The sequence below is a fragment of the Pecten maximus genome, chromosome 15, assembly GCF_902652985.1.
Source record: "Pecten maximus chromosome 15, xPecMax1.1, whole genome shotgun sequence".
Lineage (NCBI taxonomy): Eukaryota > Metazoa > Mollusca > Bivalvia > Pectinida > Pectinidae > Pecten > Pecten maximus.
The window spans coordinates 20,031,950-20,055,224 of NC_047029.1; the positions used below are offsets into that span (position 1 = coordinate 20,031,950).

A 23,275-nucleotide genomic window follows, 5' to 3' on the forward strand; every position below is an offset into this window, starting at 1 on the left:
GACACATGAGTGATCTCCTCACGATGAAATTACCTACAGAATTCGTTTTCTTTCATTACGTAAATAATAAAAATGGACATATTATTGATATTCATCCTCATTGTAACAGATCGTGGCGTAACAACGGAGACTTAAGTTCCAGGTGTCACAGATACATGCGAGGCCAATATAGACAATTGATTACGGTGTGATTACAGATATCCGGGTAACGATTTCCACGATCTAAAGCCTCCTTAGCGAAAACTTTTAATTCCATTGGTGTCTAGTAATCCACAAATTCTTTATGTATTTTCAAATAAAAAACACTTCTCTGTGGATAATATGCTTTGGTTTACCGTAATTTCAACATGTAAGGTTATATCTAGGTAGGTAACACTGAAAGAAAGCAAAATAAGTCAGAATGTAATAAGTGATCAATTTTGGTTTCCCCAATGTTTAAGCGTGCAACATAACGAAGTGCAAAAACGTAGGAAGATAATTTCAGTTTAAAAACAAGCTAAATATTTACATTCTTCTACATAGGATCATTTTAAGTATTCTACCATTTCGTCAATGTAATTAAGTGGATAATGAACGTATTCCTTCAATGCCATTTTGTGCAGGAGCAGGTCATAAATACACCTGCTGCATAATACTGTCACCTTCCGGATTGTCATTTGAGAATGTGATTTAACTCGGATTTGATTTGACTCAGACTCTTGTTGATTATTTCAGAAGACTCATACTCTTCCAGAACGCCTGGTCTTATTATCATTGTACTTTTTCAAGGGCCTTCGTGTAAAACTATATTTTTGTTCAATGTATAATCGAGCTAGAGTCTGAAATACTCTTTCGTTACTATGTCGCTACTCTTTTTTTATATATCGTAAGAACCCACTGAATTAGGAAGTGAAGAATATGGCCCTATGTACTTCACTGACTGTTAATTGTGGGAGGGGTCTAAAGGTGGACCACTAACAAAAACAACATGCTGCCTTTAAACATCTTCCCCTACACCAATATGAAATACTTTGGATCTTTGTATTTTCTTTCCCGTCTGCTACTCCTTATTTTATATTTTCTTTTGTCTGTGTCCCCTTGACACATTTCCTCATATATCCTGGCTGTTGGCGTCTCCTTGACACATTTCCTCATATACCCTGGCTGTTGGCGTCTCCTTGACACATTTCCTCATATACCCTGGCTGTTGGCGTCTCCTTGACACATTTCCTCACCCTGGCTGTTGGTGTCTCCTTGACACCTTTCCTCATATGCACTGGATGATGGTGGCTCTTTACCATCTGTCCTCATAAGACTCGGCCTGCATATCGTGAGGACGTTACGCACCTTTCGGCAATTAAAACGGCAACACTGTAGCAATATAGCATCAAGTAGAGAACCATCAGTCGATCCTGAAGCCGTTTGAACTCCAGCAATTGTTTTTGTCAGTCAACGTGCTTTTCATGAAACTCGTGTATGATCGTGCTTTTCATGAAACTCATGTATGATAATATATGTATAAAGCTGTATCGCCTGTGGTCAAATAAGAATTGAAAATTTCGAATATTCAACTTTGATAATGAACGTGGTATCTAGTTGTATTGATATTAGGCTACCGTAAGCAATAAAGTGAACCCTGGCTCTATTTCATAAAAACTTTATAAATCATATCAACTAAGCGACACACGGACACAATTTCTTGACAGATATCAACGCATAAACACAGCAAACATCAGTATAAGAAAGAATGACATATTTGAACAAGATCACAGCACCCTGTAGGAGATACACACACTGTGTGAACCTGTCGACAAGAGAGGATTGTCAAGTTTACCTTTTGTATTTGTTTGGATTTAAAACATGTAATCAAGTGCGAATACAACAGCAATGCTGAACTCCGGCGTGTCTCTGTCTAGGACTAAACACTGGGGAAAAGGCACGTATTCATAAATACACAGTAACACTGGGTATACAATTTCGGTACGAAAACTATTAAGCTACTTGAGGAAATATGCGTCATAAACATTCTTGTAAAAAAAAAAAAGGCTAAACAAAAATTAACAACATGCGTTTAGCAAACTAGTCAACATCTAGAACTACTCCATTATAATTTTAAGAAATCTTTAGAATATGAATTTTTAATTGTACATCATTCGCGGATCAAGTTATATCTGGATATATTAATTAAATCTGATATAGCGGTACCGCAATAATCAAACATACCACAGTTTCAAAGCATTTCAATTCCCCCAGATGAAACAAGACATTTTGAATTATTAGTGAACATAATTTGCGGCAGTCTAACCACGATATATTGACCGCAGATTATATAAAGCCCGGATGTGGATTAGTATTAACGTCAATAACCCCGATCGACCCGTACAAATCATGAAAATGACGACCTAAACAATGTCACTAGCTTAACCAATCTTCGGCATAAAGCAACTGGAAATTATAAGGAGTATCGCTTATAAAAACCTAAAACCTTCTGGAAGCAAAACAGTTCAAATCAGGATAAAAAGAAAATTAAAACAGACTAGGAAATCCAAAAAAAGAAAAGCAACAGGAAACAATGAAAACGAAACAGTAACTGGAAACCACAGAACAGTAGTTACAATATACCAAAACAGTAACCGGAAATTATAAAGCAGTAGTTACAATATACCAAAACAGTAACCGGAAATTATAAAGCAGTAGTTACAATATACCAAAACAGTAACTGGAAATCACAAAGCAGTAGTTACAATATACCAAAACAGTAACCGGAAATCACAAAGCAGTAGTTACAATATACCAAAACAGTAACCGGAAATCACAAAGCAGTAGTTACAATATACCAAAACAGTAACCAGAAATCACAAAGCAGTAGTTACAATATACCAAAACAGTAACCGGAAATCATAAAGCAGTAGTTACAATATACCAAAACAGTAACCGGAAATCACAAAGCAGTAGTTACAATATACCAAAACAGTAACCGGAAATCACAAAGCAGTAGTTACAATATACCAAAATAGTAACCGGAAATCACAAAGCAGTAGTTACAATATACCAAAACAGTAACCGGAAATCATAAAGCAGTAGTTACAATATACCAAAACAGTAACTGGAAATCATAAAGCAGTAGTTACAATATACCAAAACAGTAACCGGAAATCATAAAGCAGTAGTTACAATATACCAAAACAGTAACCGGAAATCATAAAGCAGTAGTTACAATATACAAAAACAGTAACCGGAAATCACAAAGCAGTAGTTACAATATACCAAAACAGTAACCGGAAATCACAAAGCAGTAGATACAATATACAAAAACAGTAACCGAAATTATAAAGCAGTAGTTACAATATACCAAAATAGTAACCGGAAATCATGAAACAGTAGTTACAATATACAAAAACAGTAACCGGAAATCACAAAGCAGTAGATACAATATACAAAAACAGTAACCGAAATTATAAAGCAGTAGTTACAATATACCAAAATAGTAACCGGAAATCATGAAACAGTAAGTGAGGTACAAACAATAAATCAAGAATCAGAAACAGGAATAATAAGACAGTAGCTATGATATACCTTAACAGTAACTACGAGACAGTTACTGCCAGACACAAAATAGTAACCAGGAAATTAAAAATAGGAGAAAAATAAAATACCACAGAGCTTCCTAATGATTAAAATATGTGCAACGCGACAACTGTAACTCAGAGACGCCAAAATAGACTATAAAGCATTAAGTAGATGGCATAAACAGTACAATAGCCCAAAGATAATTAACTGGGAAAGATTTTCTGGATATCAACAACAGCATCACATTCAGGAGTTTTCTGATCCATTAAACTCAAACAAACCTAATACCACAATGAATACAATCTTTTTTCCTCTAACACTATAATTATCTGAAGAGCTTAAACTTTTCTGAGCACACATGAATCTACAAACTCGTGTCTCAACACACCGACACTCTCGGACAGGACAATTTTGCTATACATGTTTCGCGGTATTCAAATTCTCAGACATCCGTAATGGTAATCTGGCTAAAAATTTGTCCCTGTGACATCTGTATCGTCCTACAAACTCACACTGGGTGCAACTTTTATCTTTATAATTACCTTTTATTTATTTTATTTTTTAAACATAGAAAATTTAATAAAATCAGATGTCACGCTAGCTACTAGCATGTTCAATACACTAACACACCTACCGATTTTAAATTTTGGTTAATGAGTCCACCTATTGACCTCAATAAAGGATATTATAAAACCAGTCGGTGTTTATCTCACAATAAGGGAACAAAGTGGTTATCTCGTTCTGTTATGGCCATTTAACGTTCTGTATTAAGATTTGTAAGGAGCTGTGAGATTAATTACGCTGGTTATCAGTGCACTGATAACGTGGATATTGTGTCTTTTCCATGTGTTCTTAATATAGACAGATACACCATCGCTATTGAAGTAAGCCTGTGCTGTTACTCATTTTGTACTGATCAACATTAAATTTCTGCTGAGGTCAACAACGTTTCAGCGGAATACAACGGTAAAGATATAAATACGGTGGTCACAACAAAGAACGCTAAGACCAGGTGAACGTTTTACATAATTTATTGGTAGGAGAACGACAGAATAAAGTAGATAAGTGTTTTAGTTGAAATTCCCTCTGATTACGGGAAACTTATGAAAGGACTGTAAGGTCAATTGATATTGTAAAAGTGAGGACTTAAACAGTTAATGTATAAAGAACAAACATATTATTTAACTTCACACTAATTTAATGATGGTGTTTGTTGACGAATTTTTTCTGACATTTACTAAAATCAGAAAAAAATGTACCTTTAAGTAATGTCTTCAGTAAGGGTTATTTGAAGTACTTGTAAATCGTTATTAGTCGATCATTTTTTGTTAATTTGAACGCAGAGTGTTTCATAGTCTCAGAAGGATCACAATCTCAAGATTTCAACAGGCTGTTAAAATGTCCGAGGATTATATACAGTTAGTATCTCTAAAGCTTACAATAGGACAAAGTGGACAGAGCTCGAAGTAGAGTTGCATTAGTATATGTCCAGATTAGAGACCAGTATTCCTTATTATTTTCACAAATAGTCTAGCAAACCTTGAACTAACTGTAACTAAACCGAATTTGTTAGGAAGATAAGATAAAGTACTCGTTAGTCTTGTATATATATCACCACAAAAAATGTTTTCATCCCAGAAAGATTCCAAGGGAAAGTCGTACGAAAACATATCTAAAGTTACTGTAAGTTTCAAATTTTCGTTTTTTTCGCGGAAATTATTAAAGAGACAATATTTCAATACCTTTCCATTCTAGGTAATATATTCTCTCGTCGAATTTGCCAATTCATCGATTAATTGATATCAAACATTCCATTCTGCTCTCGGTACATCACTTAGCGTTGTAATAAATCCATGAATTGTACAAACTGAAAAGAGTCACTAACATAAAATTCAAAATAATTTCGTATTAACAAGGACCATTTTACACACATGCGATTATTTCGTCATTTGCACACGTTATTAGCTTCTCTATTTACATACATATGTAATTATCTTGTAATTTTATACACATATGTAATTATCTTATACTATATTAATACACATATGTAATTGATATTATCTTGTAATTTTATACACAGAGGTAATTATCTTGTAATTTTAACATATTTGTAATGATCTGGTAATACTTATACACATATGTAATTATCTTATACTATATTAATACACATATGTAATTATCTTGTAGTTTCATATTTCACTATTTTGTTATTAGCTTCGCCATTTTATACATATATATAATTACCTGATCATTTTAAACACACTTTTAATTTCTTTACCATTCGTTATCACATATATATTTGCCGTATTATTTTATCCACACATGTCATTGTAATATCACATACACAGGTAATTACGGATAACTCTTGTTTATTAATATATTTGTATAACCATTTATGTATATATTTCTAATATTAATCACATTCACTATCATACTTAGCATTGTGTGTTACATATTGACATAAACTATCACGTTTTAATATTTAGGTTTACAGAAAATCTTATTTTCAAATTATGGTTGCATATCCACTAAGACAATAAGTAGTGATTGATACAAAAACAACATATTGAACATAGTACTTCTGGCACTGGAATGCCATTAGGACTACATACGGGTACATATGCATAATTGACGTCAGATCCTCGGTGGAAGTTTACATATGTACATGCGTTTTGTAGGTATGTCAACAAAGTTCTTCAATCACGGGGCTGTACGTGCACTGTTTGACTTCACGCCAATGTTGTCGTGCTGATATGATAGGTAAACAAGGTCGTCATATAACGATTTACACACGATGTGATATTAAAACAAAGTAGTCAATACAACGGGAACCTTAATACAGACACAAAACAATGAGCGGACAATCACTTATATAAATTTCATATATCCTGTTCAGAAACACGTATCACATAGTTTGATCTGTATGGTAAACGATTTGTGGTCTTTTATCATAGTTTTGTTTTCATAACAAGAATCAGCAAATATGGCCGTGATTGTCACCTTAACACGATATCAACACACCGGGGATGGAAACAAAATACGTCATTATTAGTTCAGAGAGAATTAAAGTCGTCTTGAATCTCATTGTTACGATGGAACATACAATACAGTAAACAAATTCTACATAATCCTAACTGGAATTGATTGATTGATTGATTGGTTGGTTTGTTCATTCATCCATTCATTCATTCATTCATTCATTAATTCATTCATCCATCCATTCATTCATACATACATTCATTCATTCCTTTGTTCTTTCTTTCATTCATTCATTCATTTGTTCTTTCTTTCATTCATTCTTTTTTTCATTCATTCATTCATTCATTCATTCATTCATTACTTTGTTCTTTCTTTTATTCATTCGATTGATTGATTCATGATTGACTGATTGACTCATTTTATTACAGATTTGTTCAATCATTCATTCAATCTTATTTCTTTCTTTCCCCATTTGATTCTATATTTTTTTTTCACTGACATCGTTTCGCGTTTTGTTCTACCTGATAATTAATCAAACATATAAAGGAAATGACAGGTAAACTTATTAGACCATCAACAATTTGATAATAAATTAACGTACTGATTCAGTCATCCTATAACAATGACCAAGTAATATATATCACCTTGTTGCCCATACATTTTTTTTCTATCAATCATGAATCTTCCCTTGGATATTTGCCTTAGTCAATTGTTAATTATCCAGTAATCAAATAATTAGGTTATCGTTATGTTATGCTGATGTCATTATATTCCTCCAGCAGAAAAAAATAAATGTCTTCTGTATAAACTGTTTTATCTAATCTTGACTTTTAACAATTTCGGACTGTCAAATCCCATGGACAAACCCGTCTGTGTAACAAGGCTTACGCACATGTACAGACCAGGTCATATAATCGGTAATAAATGACACATTTCTCTCACCAACTAAGGGTATTATGGAAGCCCAAGTTGACCCACCGAATATTTACCAACAATAATGTGATATGCCCATGAAGGATAACAAGTAACTTAACAAGGGGACTTTGTCACATTATTATCCATTCCCCTAAAACTACTTTTTCTGTTTTTGACACTGGATTATTTTCTTTCTGTTCAAAACGGATTGTACAAAAACAAGAGGGGAACCAAACATGAATTAAACTGTATCATACAGATTTTTGTATAGCCAATGAAATGTAGCTGATTAGCGTACTGATGAATAAGCACAAAAAAGATTATTTCATAAAGAAACGGAAATCACTGTAATCATAATCCTTGTGATAACCGATAATTTATTATGTTGTCGAAAACGCTGATTGTCCTGAAAGAGGCATTATTTTATGAGCAGAAAAAAGATGATTTCATGATAAAAATAATACTTTTATACACAACACAGTAAAAATAATACTTCTGAAAACCACAAATACATTATTCGATACAGAAAAACAAAGATTATCGACATAATAACAAAACCATAATTCCAATTCAATATCGACAAAACGAGGGCAAAATATGAACATATATATGTGTTTGCATATGGACCTTTGAAAAGGTACAAAAAGACCCAAGCCCATGTTCTCCGGGAGAATCAGCGTCTTCATCGACGATACCCGCATTACAAGTGTAGGTCAAATCCGCATTAAGTCTCATTCTCAAAACGAGGATTGTGACAATGGAACCATCGACACGTCTGACTTCATATCGCATAAGGATTAAAAACAGTTCTAAATGAAGCCATGGTGTAGGTCAAAACATTTCCAATAGTCTTCATCTCTAGAAACAATTTTCTTTTGAAATGGAACACAATGAAGGGTCTGTTTATGCATTTGTTCATTAATAAAGTGTTACAGGCTACCGTTCGCGAAACCAATAAACAATACAGCCGTAAGTTGTGTCGTATACGAGTTTCCATAGCATTGACATCAAAGATAAGACATTAACTAAAGACATATATATGGCACCGACGAGCTGGATCACTGTCAGACGAGATAACAAAATGAAGACTTTATTACTTCTGTGTATACTGCCATGGTTCTCCGTGTATGCCAGAGGTAGGTATACAAACCTTTATTCAAACAAAGCATTCAATACCATCAACACAATACCTTGTGTACAGACAAAAATATCTTTCATATTCAGGGATAATAATCAGCTTATCAATGAATCCTGGCCAATTTGACCAAATGCAGCCATGCAATAAACGTTTTTCGCTGATCTACAACTAATTATCATAGCTAAATTCCAACCGTCACATTATATCAAAATGTAATCAATATAATTACTCGTCGATTTCATTGTATGTTACATGTCATATTTCATATAACTTCAAATTGAAAACCAATATATACTGTATTTGTCTTGAGTGTCTTTGGTTGAGACGTGTTATTGCCCATTCACAACAATGGTATGACATCACCACGATACAATATTAGGTCAAGTTGACATGATTCACGATTACAATGTCATAACGCGAGTAATTAACATGAATGATAAACTTTCTTCCTTATAGCAAAAGCTCTGCTCTGGCATTTTATGAGAAACTGCTAACGTCGAAAGGTATAGTTCATCTAGGGTAACAAGACCAAAGACCTTCCCATCGCGGTGTTTTTGGAGACAGGAACATTATATGGCAGAAATGTTGTGAAAAAATGCCGAAGATATCAAACTTCAAGTCGGGTGTATTATATATGATATTTTGACATCCAGATTATAGAATATTAATGAAAGGCTGATGCAGTGAGAGTTCGGTCGGTTCTTTTTATCAATCCTATTCCTAGAAACAAGAGTATGGTATATTACTCTATCTATGAAAAGATATTATTATGGCATACGTTTACAATCAGTATTATATCTTATTTAAAGAGTTCATTTTTTAATTTATATAATCATTAACTTCCACAGCATTTTCAACGCATAAAGATACAAAATGTCACCCGTTCAATAATTTTCCATCAATCGGATGCTAACCGGTCAAAATGGATCACTTCTCTAAACCGATCCCTATCTTCACCAGCCAAATAGTCATTGTCGTTTAAAAGAAGTTCCACTGTATACCCTTTGATACCCAAAACGTCACCATAGGATATTGGGTGTGGGATTCGTATCAGAAAATACATTTGCTGTGACTGATAACTCGTGTCATAGTATCTGGAACAGCAGTTCACGCCTTATGACCCCTATCTGTTCATATTTGATCTTAAGACTGCAAGACGGTGCAGTACGTTGCAATGCTATCTCGTGCACTTATTTATCTGTTTCCGATAAAGCTAGGCCTTATCGTTCCATTTTCTCATTGAAATTAAACAACCTCCAATCACGCAATGCTCATTAGAATCACAATGGGACGACCAAAACATATATCTTGTAACAAAAACTAGGGAATTCAGATTTTTTTTTCTATACAGTTATTCATTCCCCAATGCTTTCTCTTACATCCGTCTTTACGTGGGTTCATATGGCTGTGTAGCATTTAAACCAAAGTAGCATAAGACGGTATTAGAGCCAGAATAGACATTTTTTCCAATGTCCGAAATTTACCAATTTGATTAAACTCGAAATGAAGTCCTCAGCACCTTCTATATTCTAATATTTTTTCCGTTCGTTTTGGTTTCCGTAACTTCCCGTCTGGCATCACTGGCGATTCCAAATAGTACAGAGCAATGTTGTGGTGTAGTCAACTGATGCCGAATATGTTGTGTGATGTAGTCTATTGACTTATTCACCATTCCGTACATTAATAGGGCCTGTTCATCTTCAGCAAATATGATATGACTGATAGTTTTCTAATCGTTTCTGTTGTTGTAGAGAGCTGTACATACCACGGGAAGAAATACCACGACGGTAAACAATTCCCCGCCGTGGACGGGTTTGACACGTGTAAATGTCTCCACGGAACTGTGGTCTGTACGGAAAGTGTCTCCGAACGGGACATCAACGACAGCAGGAAAAGTGAGCACTTTTTCTCCATAATGAAATTCTTGACGGTGACAAGCATGTAGTTTTTATGCAGTAGTTTGTATTGCTGATGGCCTTTTTTGACAACTGAATATTTTTGTCGTTTTGCTTGTAAATACAACAATGTTTTAACAGTTTTCATCGATGATCGTCTGTTTGGTTTCTATTATCAAGTAGCTTATATCTATTATTGTTTAAGCGAAATGTATTATGAATCGAAAACAAAATCCTTTGATGATAAATGCCAGGACAAAATAGGATAAAGAGGCTGGTAGATTGCTATCATATTTAAAAAAAAAATTGTCAGAGTTGCCTACAAAAAAGTTGGTTATTCTTAACTGAAATTTATTATGATCTCCCCAGAGAGCTGTACATACGACGGGAAGAAATACCACGACGGCAAACAATTCCCCGCCGTGGACGGGTTTGACACGTGTAAATGTCTCCACGGAACTGTGGTCTGTACGGAAAGTGTCTCCGAACGGGACATCAACGACAGCAGGAAAAGTAAGAGACCTGTATTGTTTGAGAACACCATAATTCTATAAATAGAATATCACACTGTCGTGCTTATCGAATAGATCAATTAACGAACAGGCAGTGATGTAAATATAATATTTTATTTTCACAAACAAATACGTTCGTCATGGCTATATATTGAATGTTGATTAATTAATGTAAAAAATATTATATTAAAAGAGAGCTGTACATACGACGGGAAGAAATACCATGACGGCAAACAATTCCCCGCCGTGGACGGGTTTGACACGTGTAAATGTCTCCACGGAACTGTAGTCTGTACGGAAAGTGTCTCCGAACGGGATGTCAACGACAGCAGGAAAAGTAAAGACTTTGTTTCTAGATTTTATTGTATCAATACTTACTCTTGTTGAATTGTGTTGTTTGTTTTAGTAAAACTATCATCGCTACGGAGTTTTGCTATTCAAATTGATTCATTTATAAATATATGAATAGTGAACAGTTGCCAATGTCATCTGTTTTTTTTAGTAATTTTGGAAGTTTTCGAAATCTCGCATACATTGTTTTCAATCGCTGTTTGTGTCAAAGATCAACATCTTTCCAAATGAATGAAACTGATGAATCGCATCCCGTTCACGGAATCGTGTTTTTTGGAAGGTCATCCTTGATATAATGAGAACGGTACTTTTTAAGTCGGACTAACCTCTTTCATGATACACTTTTACATAAATTTGTAACGCTTTTAGAAAGTTAATATACGAAATCGTCATCCCTCTGAATACTGTTAACTAAAATTTCAGTTCAGAAAGAGAATCTTCCACATTGATAACATTTCTGCAATTGCTCACAATTAAGCTCTATGATAAGGGTGCTAATTTCAGTTTTCAAATTATCAATGTCCATTTCTAGATAGTAACATTCCTTATTCCTTAACCTACGGTGTTTCTAGTGTCCCAGATGTTTCGTTAACCAAGGATTTGTAACCGTTATCGCCATTTCCGTGAAAACCGCCAAGTACTGACGGAAAAATTTACAATAAAAGATCTTGGGAGATGCAGACCAATGAACACCATGGGAAAGTTTTGTAGTCGACAACCCGATTTAATTTCGAAATAGTCCTTTCTATTCTTATGCGTTGTGAAGTCTGACCTGTTCAATGCTTGTTGAAATGCCTAGTGGTTCCTTGCACACAAGTTCTCATTATATGAATTCGACATAGATTTGTATAGTAAATGCTGTCGATGAATCAGAAGAATCCTTTTGTGCCGGAACACTTGATCTTTTCCCATTCCATGCACCTTTGTCTCAAAAACAAATCTATATTTTTGCACGTATATTGCGGTCGTTTTACCGATTATGAGAGTATTCTGTAATCTTATCGGTATTCTTGGTTGTTTATATCTCCAGAAAGTTGTACCTATGACGGAAAGAAATACCATGATGGTAAACAATTCCCCGCCGTGGACGGGTTTGACACGTGTAAGTGTCTCCACGGAACTGTGGTCTGTACGGAGAGTGTCTCCGAACGGGACATCAACGACAGCAAGAAAAGTGAGCACTTTTTCTCCATAATGAAATTCTTGAGGGTGACAAGCATGTAGTTTGTATGCAGTAGTTTGTAATGCTGATGGCCTTTTTTGACAACTGCATATTTTTGTCGTTTTGCTTGTACAACAATGTTTTAACCAGTTTTCAACGATGATCGTCAGTTTGAATTTTATTATCAAGTTGCTTATATCTATTATTGTTTAAGCGAAATGTATTATGAATCGAAAACAAAATTCTTTGATGATAAATGCCTGGACAAAATAGGATAAAGAGGCTGGTAGATTGCTATCATATTATTAAAAAAAATGTTTTTTGTCAGAGTTGCCGTCAAAAAAAGTTGATGGTTATTTTTACTATTATTATCTCTCCAGAGAGCTGTACATACGACGGGAAGAAATACCACGATGGTAAACAATTCCCCGCCGTGGACGGGTTTGATACGTGTAAATGTCTCCACGGAACTGTGGTCTGTACAGAAAGTGTCTCCGAACGGGACATCAACGACAGCAGGAAAAGTAAGATACCTGTATTGCTTGAGATCACCATTCTTCTATGAACAGAACATCACACTCTCGTGGTGATCAAGTAGATTAATCAATGGACTGGCGGTGATGTAAATATATAACATTTCTTATTTTTATAAACGACTTCGTTCATCATTGACATTGATGAGTTGTAATACAAAATAATTATATTTAAAGAGAGCTGTACATACGACGGAAAGAAATACCACGACGGTAAACAATTCCCCGCCGTGGACGGGTTTGACACGTGTAAATGTCTCCACGGAACTGTGGTCTGTACGGAAAGTGTCTCCGAACGGGACATCAACGACAGCAGGAAAAGTGAGCACTTTTTCTCCATCATGAAATTCTTGACGGTGACAAGCATGTAGTTTGTATGCAGTAGTTTGTAATGCTGATGGCCTTTTTTGACAACTGAATATTTTTGTCGTTTTGCTTGTAAATACAACAATGTTTTAACAGTTTTCATCGATGATCGTCTGTTTGGTTTTTATTATCAAGTTGCTTATATCTATTATTGTTTAAGCGAAATGTATTATGAATCGAAAACAAAATCCTTTGATGATAAATGCCTGGACAAAATAGGATAAAGAGGCTGATAGATTGCTATCATATTTAAAAAAAAAAAAAAAAAAAAAAATTTGTCAGAGTTGCCGTCAAAAAAAGTTGATGGTTATTTTTACTCAAAATTTATTATTATCTCTCCAGATAGCTGTACATACGACGGGAAGAAATACCACGACGGTAAACAATTCCCCGCCGTGGACGGGTTTGACACGTGTAAATGTCTCCACGGAACTGTGGTCTGTACGGAAAGTGTCTCCGAACGGGACATCAACGACAGCAGGAAAAGTAAGATGCCTGTATTGTTTGAGATCACCATTTTTTTTACAAATATAGGATTAAACACTTTCGTGCTTATCAAGTACATCAATTAATGACTGGCATCGGAGTAAATATATATATTGTATTTTCATGAACGACTACTTTCGTCCTTTGCTATAATGTTGATAATTTTAAATACAAAATTATTATTTTCAAAGAGAGCTGTACATACGACGGGAAGAAATACCACGACGGCAAACAATTCCCCGCCGTGGACGGGTTTGACACGTGTAAATGTCTCCACGGAACTGTGGTCTGTACGGAAAGTGTCTCCGAACGGGATGTCAACGACAGCAGGAAAAGTGAGCACTTTTTCTCCATAATGAAATACTTGAGTGGGGCAAGCACATACAAATGTAGTTGTTATGTAATAATTTGTTATGCGGATGGGCTATTTTAACTACTAAATATTTCTGTCCTTTTACTAGTATGTACATCAATGTTTGAACAGTTTTCACCAATGGCCTTGTATTGGGCTTTGATTGTCAAAATGCTTCTATCTTCCATTGTTTAAGAGAAATGTAATATGAATCCAAAACAAAAGCCTACTATGATTAATACTTGGATGAAACTTGATAAAACCGCAGATAGAAACCAATCATACTATTAAAAAGGGTTTTTATGAGAGTTGCCGTCACATAAAGCTGATAATTGTTTTTCCTAAACCAGATTATTATCTCTCCAGAGAGCTGTACATACGACGGGAAGAAATACCACGACGGCAAACAATTCCCCGCCGTGGACGGGTTTGACACGTGTAAATGTCTCCACGGAACTGTGGTCTGTACGGAAAGTGTCTCCGAACGGGATGTCAACGACAGCAGGAAAAGTGAGCACTTTTTCTCCATAATGAAATACTTGAGTGGGGCAAGCACATACAAATGTAGTTGTTATGTAATAATTTGTTATGCGGATGGGCTATTTTAACTACTAAATATTTCTGTCCTTTTACTAGTATGTACATCAATGTTTGAACAGTTTTCACCAATGGCCTTGTATTGGGCTTTGATTGTCAAAATGCTTCTATCTTCCATTGTTTAGGAGAAATGTAATATGAATCCAAAACAAAAGCCTACTATGATTAATACTTGGATGAAACTTGATAAAACCGCAGATAGAAACCAATCATACTATTAAAAAGGGTTTTTATGAGAGTTGCCGTCACATAAAGCTGATAATTGTTTTTCCTAAACCAGATTATTATCTCTCCAGAGAGCTGTACATACGACGGGAAGAAATACCACGACGGCAAACAATTCCCCGCCGTGGACGGGTTTGACACGTGTAAATGTCTCCACGGAACTGTGGTCTGTACGGAAAGTGTCTCCGAACGGGACATCAACGACAGCAGGAAAAGTAAGAGACCTGAATTGTTTGAGAACACCAATTCTTCTAGGAATAGAATATCATAATCTCATGATTATCAAGTAGGTAAATTAATTACTGCCATTGGTGTAAATATATATTTTGTATCTTTATGAACGACTACTTTTTTCCTTGCTATATGTTGATGAATTAAAAAAATATATATTAAAAGAGAGCTGTACATACGACGGCAAGAAATACCATGATGGTAAACAATTCCCCGCCGTGGACGGGTTTGACACGTGTAAATGTCTCCACGGAACTGTGGTCTGTACGGAAAGTGTCTCCGAACGGGATGTCAACGACAGCAGGAAAAGTAAGAAACCCGTATTGCTTGAGAACACCATACTTCCAAAAATATAATTAAACACTTTCGTGCTGATCAAGTACATCAATTAATGACTGGCTTCGGAGTAAATATATATTGTATTTTCATGAACGACTACTTTCGTCCTTTGCTATAATGTTGATAATTTAAAGTACAAAATTATTATTTTCAAAGAGAGCTGTACATACGACGGAAAGAAATACCACGACGGTAAACAATTCCCCGCCGTGGACGGGTTTGACACGTGTAAATGTCTCCACGGAACTGTGGTCTGTACGGAAAGTGTCTCCGAACGGGATGTCAACGACAGCAGGAAAAGTGAGCACCTTTTCTCCATAATGATATGCTCAAGGAGGCCAAGCACATAGTTATTATGTAATAGTTTGTAATGATGATAGGTATTTTTAACTATTAAAAATATTTTTGTCGTTTTGCTGGTAAATACAATGTTTGAACAGTTTTCAACGATAATCGTCTGTTTGCTTTTAACTATCACCATTCTTTAATAATTTTGATGAAAAGTAATACGAATCGAAAACAATATTTTCTACGATGACAGATGCCTGGTTGGAATAGTATAAGAAAATATTGTCTTTGTGAAAGTTGCCCTCACAAAACGATGATGTTTTAAGTAAACCATATTATTATCTCTCCAGAGAGCTGTACATACGACGGAAAGAAATACCACGACGGTAAACAATTCCCCGCCGTGGACGGGTTTGACACGTGTAAATGTCTCCACGGAACTGTGGTCTGTACGGAAAGTGCTGACATAACAGTAAGAGATGCAGGTAAATTTCAGTGAATACCATATTTAGATGTGAATATAGTAATGGAAACAGTATAAGTCATGTAACGAATTCAGAACTATAAAAAACATGTTGTTCCTATATATAAGACGTAAATTGTACAATGTTTACTTCCTAAATATTTATGATGTTTTACCTCATCCTTCTAAGCTTCCGTTGAGTTTCGTTGTTAATTTCGCTAGCACTCAGATGCCTTATGAACACCATGTTAATTTTACTAACACTTACATGCCTTCTGAACACCATACGAATTTCATTAACACTAACATGCCTTATGAACATATACAAATTCCACTGACCCTCACATGCCTTCTGAACACCATACGAATTTCATTAACACTCACATGCCTTCTGAACACCATACGAATTTCATGAACACTCACATGCCTTCTGAACACCATACGAATTTCATGAACACTCGAGTACATGCCTTATGAACACCATATTAACTTCAGTAACACTCGCATGCCTTATGAACACCATTTTAATTTCATTAACACTCACATGCCCTATGAACACTGTATCATTTTTGTAACTCCCATTGTAGCTGTTTATAATTCCAACTACCAGCTTGAACCGACCTGTTCTTACTGAAGTATCTTTCATCTTTGTATGGGTTCATGCAAAGTTAGAACTATGCATTTCAGAACTCTATAACAAGCCACCTTATCGAAAATGGCAAGAAATGGACATGTCACATGAAACATAGCCAACATGTCTTGATATGAGTGATCAACTGTCTCTTCGAACTCAATTGTTCGGAATATCACAATATCTGTGACGCCATGACAATATACAATATGTGACGTCGCGACAGTGACGTTGGCGCCATATCTACAAAAGTTTCATTTATGTATATATGTATGCTTGATTTCATTAGTGATACATCTCTCAATATAATAGGCGTGTGTTTGTACTATGGAGCCCAGTATGCGAATGGCGATAAATTTAACGCAACGGATGGCTGTAACACTTGCTCGTGTGATAACGGTGCGGTTGGGTGTACATTCATGGTGTGTAACGGTAAGTCAAATACATTACGCTTTGAACAATTAACAGATGTTAGTATACAGTCTATATAAATAAAATTTTAGGTGACGGATTAATTATTATGTCATCCTAACTGTAACTCTAATTGCATTCATACCGACCATATAACAGTCCAATGCTTCTATCTGCATTGACTTATTGTTGCTTAAGGTCTCACAAAACTAATTATTTCACTATATGTTATTACCAATGACTCAATCCCCTCAATCGCTCATTTGAAGTTCAAATGTTGTGAAAGATTTCCCTTCCAGAAAAATTATGTTATTGGATAGGTTTAATAGCATATAAGAGCACACCTGTAATTGGAAGACAGTAACCTGGATATTTACAGTACACAGGGGAACTCCCACCTGGGGAATTCCCGCCTTTTTACACCTGGATTCGTACATCTTTTTATTTATACCAGGAGTGTATATTTTTGATTTTTAAAATCTCAAGACACTACTCTTTATTCTCGTATATAGAAAGTACCCATTGCGTGTGTTATTTACTCAGGAAATAGCTACAAACCCAAGAAACACATTTTCTTCGGGAACTTGATTCAGTTGAAACACCAGCTGATTGGCTGAATTAGTTGTGTGAGACCTGAACCTGAAATAAAACGGATGTTTCAATTTGCCGCTTACTAACAAACTGACGTCATCAAGTTCAAATCCCAGAGCAGCCAGTAAAATTCGTAATTAACCTTCTTTTATCTTTTCTAATATTCACGTTTGACTATTTAAAAAAATGATAGTGCATAATACAAAAATAAAAATTCAAAATAACAAATATAAGAGATGAAATAACAAAGTAATAACATGCATACATATGTGACTGATGCATTCCGGCTTTCCTCCATCTCGAAAACCTGGCATCCCCTTAAATGACCCTGGCTGTTAATAGGACGTTAAACAAAATAAACCAACTTCTTCTGTTATTTGACACAAGCGAATAGAAGGTTGAACACTATAGTGGTTGGTGGTGGATGATGCGAGTTATTAAGTAGAATGCACGGTACAACGAGTGAAGGAAATACAGTGTTTGTTTTCCTTTGATTGTAGGTGGTGTGAACAGCAAGACGTGTGTGTACAATGGGACTGTCTATAAGGCGGGGGATAGCTTCCTCTCCTTGGACGGATGTAACACTTGTAGCTGTGATAATGGCGGCATGGTCTCTTGTACCGAAATGTTTTGTCAGAGACCAGTGAATGGTTAGTACTCAAGCCATGATACCTATATGTTCACTACTTTTCCACGACAGCTTGTGACTGCTATGGTTTTAAATACTTTTTAATAGTAACTCTTCGTGAATTATGCATCATGTGCGCGTGATTTGGGAGACTGCGGTATGTCAATTTATTTTTATAATATCCTTATTTCCATTGACAAAAACCAGAACCAACTTGCTCATACTACGGAAACACATTCCAAGACGGACATAGCTTTACTTCCGCTGATGGCTGCAACACGTGCACGTGCAATGCTGGGAAAGTGTCATGCACCATTGAACCGTGCGTAGGAAACGTACCGAACGGCAACGGAGGTAATATCAGTGAACGTAATACTAGTACATCGAAAGGCTGATAATTGTGTCAGTCCCCCTAAGACATTGTAACAGATTTTCTTTTGTCTGAACAACATTCTTATCAGTACTAACATCAAAAATTCAATATAATGTACGTTGCAACTGTATTGTTATATATGAAATATTGTTATTACATATTTTAATCTATAAAGTATGGTTACACATATTATAATCTATAGCATTGCTATACATATTTGTAGCGGCCTGTGTTGACCACGGAACCGTCTATTCTAGTGGACAATCATTTGTATCAGGCGACGGATGTAACGACTGCGTCTGCTTCAACAGTCAAGTTATCTGTACACAGAAAACGTGCGCCCCCGGTTACACCACACCAGATCCAAGTAGGTATACGAGAATGTACTACCGTATTGTACACAGAAGGATTTAAAACTGGGTTGTTATTAATTTATACATACCCCGAGTATCTGGATACATTGTAAGTCATCCTCTATATGGCTGGTGTTGACGGTGAAGCAGAAGACGCTTATCCTTCTTGAACACATAGTTAGCTTTCCCTGGTGTTTTTCAAGACTTTTGAGGTAGAGTTACGATGTTGTATGTTGATATTCCTGTTCTGTAGATCACTGCCAGGCTAATGGTGTAACATACAAACCAGACGAGACGTGGCCGGCGCCCGACGGTTGTAATCACTGTTTCTGTTCACGTGGAGGTGTGGTAGGGTGTACCCAGATGTTCTGTCTCGTCGGACGTAAGTACATGTGGTTATGACTGTAAAAATAAGATCATAACAATATCAAATTCGTGCAAATAAACGTCAGACTTGAACTGGACTGCTACGTTGGCTATTACTTTGGTAATTGGCAAAGCTTGATCTCGGGAATCCATTCTGATTCTGAAGGAAATATAAATGCTTCTTTGGGGTTCTCTGGAGCTAGGTCTTGGTGACTAAGGTTTGGGGACCACACCAGGACTATCCGAAAATTTTCAATGTCTGTAACGGTAATTTATATGAAAACTAACTACATTTATTATTTATCTAACCTGACCCATTCTGGCCTCTTGTTTGCCAATGAACTTGCTTTTGTTACATAATGTCGGCCCTCCACTGAGAATCCTTGATACTCCAGGGGTTGCGTTCACTTTTACTCTCTGCAGCCTTGAAATATGTTCTTGGCAAAATCGAAGGCTCACTCTCCCCATCTTTTGTGTAGAACAAAAGAACTAGTATGATTTGCCTATGACCATCATACGAATCTCGAGGTTGCCATACTGTTAGGTTGACTTATTTTAAACATTATCGTCGCTCCTCTGCAATCTGTAAAAGAAACTAAGAGAAGTTTTTTTTCCTCACAACAATTAATAGCTAAGTATCGAGGATGCACATATCCCAGCGTTGCAGAGCGAAAGTGATTGCAACCATGAAATATTGAGGATGTACATATACCAAGGGTGCAGAGCGAAAGTGATTGCGACCCTGAAGTATCGTGGATGAAAACTTAAGCCCGTAGTTCTTCGTTGAATACATTTACAGGTGACCTAGATCAGACTGACACCTGTATGTACAACGGACAGGAGATAAAGGTCGGAGACAGTGTTCTCGCCAAAGACAACTGTAACCACTGTTTCTGTGGGCGTGGTGGTGCTGTCGGCTGTACCGAGATGTTTTGTTTGGGACCAGTCGGACGTAAGTAGGGATGTGCTGGGAACGGTGTCGATTGTTCTTTTTGTCTTCACATAATTATATACATACATAGTATACTTTTTGAAAGCTGATGTAGAAGCGTCTATATGGCCATTAACTTAACCTGTCTGCAAAAGGAGCTAGGCTTGCATGAAACCCATTCATTATGACGGAGCGTTCATCCATCCAAAAACTGACCCCGTCCGACGTTGCTTAACTTCGCTATATAGACACGACACTCAACCTCAAAGCCATAAAAGCTTGTTATTGAAATGACCATATCCATGAATCATCATATTACCCCTTCACCTCCCAAAGATCTCGTGGACTCAACTTGGAATATACACAACAGCCCTCTTGTTGTTACAGCGGTGCCGCCTCATGACTAGACCCTATAGCCACAACAAATCTCCAAGAAACATGCATTCTTCACATGCTGACCAAGGGCACAACCAGGCCCTTCCTCTGTCCTTTAATACATTGTATAACGAGCACCGGGAGTAAAACGGAGCGGTCACCTATCCAAGTGCTGTTCCTGCTCGACGTTGCTTAAACCTCTCAATTGTTTTTATTTATAAATATAAAACATTATCAAGCTAAGCATCATCCTTAGGGTATACTATCCTACTATTTAACATATTTTTTTCGCAGTTTTGTCAAAATATACGTGTTACGAAAACAGACCGTGAGACGGGTTTTAACTTCGCTACAGACACGCCGTCCAACTACACCGCATAATCTAACTATCGGGCTTTGCTGCTGAAATGTCTACATAATTCATGAATTTCCATTGGGATACTGTCTACTTCAGTAGTGGAATAATTTAAATGTGTATTTTAAAGTCTCATTCATTTACACTACCATTTCACATTCCAATGAACGTCTCTCTTATTGTGAGAGCGTGTTAAGTACATAGTTGTGAACTTTATTGTCAAGACCACATTTCGTTAATCGTACGACTATAGAGCCCTTAGGAAATCAACGAGGATGAAATCCTGAGAACGATTTAACTCCTGGCCGACACTATCTTTGTTGAATTTGGTGACGAGGCTTTTCTACAGACTATCGGCCTATCCATGATAACACCATGTCCCTCTCTTTGCCGACTTGTTTTACTTTCATAAGAGACTGGCTAAATTTAAGAGCTTATCAGAACAAGATAGAATCTCTGCGTCCTCCACCTGACTCAGTTAAACATATACATAGATTCAAGGACTTGCTGTCATCACCATGACTTCGGAGACAAAGTTCCACTTCTTGCGGTGAAAACAAGAGGCTCTCTAGAGATGAAGTCTGTGAAAGTTTGTATGGTCGACATCGTCATTGGTCGACATCGTGATCTCCCTTGGGAAGGATCAGACGTGATCAATGCTTACTGATATCTAGATATCATCATCATAGTTATCATTTTGAGAATGTCATAACCCAGATTTGATATATACAGCGGTTGTCGTCGATGAAGCTAAAGACGCTTACCCTCTCCGAATGCCCGGTCTTATTCTTCTTGTACTTTTGCAATGGTCCCATTTAAATCTACATATTTGCCCTCGTTTTATCGATTTTAAGTTAGGGTTCGTTTTAATCTTGGTAAGCCCTGTACCGAGTACAGATCTCGTTCGTTTTCCCAACTATTCAATATTTACTGTATCTGTTGTCTGAAAATAAAAATATCATTTGATGACAACAATAACCCCAAACCAAACCGATTCAACTTTGGACGACAGGGGAAGCGTGGTATGTAATCGTACACACAAAATGTACTCATTGTTACCTTTTGTTTTGTTATGTATACAATACGGGTCATAAAAGACTAATATGAGACGCAGTTAAGAATGGAGGTTCCATTCCATACAAATCATAGAGGCATATGTAGCTTCTGATCCGAATAATGAGCAAGTCAACATAGTACATGTACGTATGACTTAAGGTTAGTCCTTGGACTTCATAGCGATTATATGGGTCAAAAGCGGGGAATCAAATACACCGAAAGGTTATTTGGCCAATCTTCTCATTCGCCCACAAAGACAACGTCGTTTCGACCATCTCATATATGTAATCACTTATATTATTTTAGATATATTGTTACTATAGGTGACTTACCCACCACTCAGCCAGAAACGACAACATTTGACCTCTTTAATGGCGGACAGACAGGAGGATGTCACTACGAAGGCCGTGTGTACTGGGCGGGTGCCAGCTGGCAAACTGTGGACGGGTGCAACTCCTGCTTCTGTTCGGCCCATGGTGGAGCGCTGTGCACCGATGCTGTTTGTGACTTCAAATCAATCAACGAACGCGAGGTGACCACATGCACGTACCACGGAAAGACGTACAACGTACACGATAGTTTCCCGGATGTAGATGGCTGTAACACGTGCTGGTGTTCTAATCTCGGCGATGCCCTGTGTTCGAAACTTTGGCATTGTACATTCCACACTCTTCCAGGGGAAAATGGAAACTAATTATTATTTCAATTTAGTGTTGTAATGATTAATTCAATAAAAATGTTAAAACAAACTGGAATAGAATGTTTGATGTCGGGGGTAGGGAAACCAAGGCACATGACAAAAAGCGGCTCCAATTTAAAATATA

General features: G+C 36.4%; 1 protein-coding gene across 7 annotated transcripts; it reads left to right on the plus strand.

The window, feature by feature from the left end:
- Window positions 1-8,494: 8,494 nt before the first annotated feature.
- Window positions 8,495-23,169, plus strand: LOC117344253 (kielin/chordin-like protein). 7 transcript variants are annotated; one of them, XM_033906937.1, is made up of 21 exons: window positions 8,495-8,579; window positions 10,333-10,476; window positions 10,846-10,989; window positions 11,182-11,325; window positions 12,370-12,513; window positions 12,882-13,025; window positions 13,212-13,355; window positions 13,743-13,886; window positions 14,078-14,221; window positions 14,605-14,748; window positions 15,132-15,275; window positions 15,457-15,600; window positions 15,787-15,930; window positions 16,269-16,403; window positions 17,325-17,444; window positions 18,515-18,664; window positions 18,850-18,996; window positions 19,239-19,382; window positions 19,622-19,750; window positions 20,534-20,686; window positions 22,775-23,168. In XM_033906937.1, exons 1-21 carry the CDS (start codon window positions 8,525-8,527, stop codon window positions 23,143-23,145), a joined length of 3,132 nt encoding a protein of 1,043 aa, XP_033762828.1. In that variant the 5' UTR covers window positions 8,495-8,524; the 3' UTR covers window positions 23,146-23,168. The 7 variants fall into 7 exon arrangements, with proteins under 7 accessions (XP_033762828.1, XP_033762831.1, XP_033762830.1 ...); XM_033906940.1 differs by lacking the exon at window positions 15,457-15,600 and having other exon boundaries at window positions 22,775-23,169; XM_033906939.1 differs by lacking the exon at window positions 14,078-14,221 and having other exon boundaries at window positions 22,775-23,169.
- The last annotated feature ends 106 nt before the right edge of the window (window positions 23,170-23,275 follow it).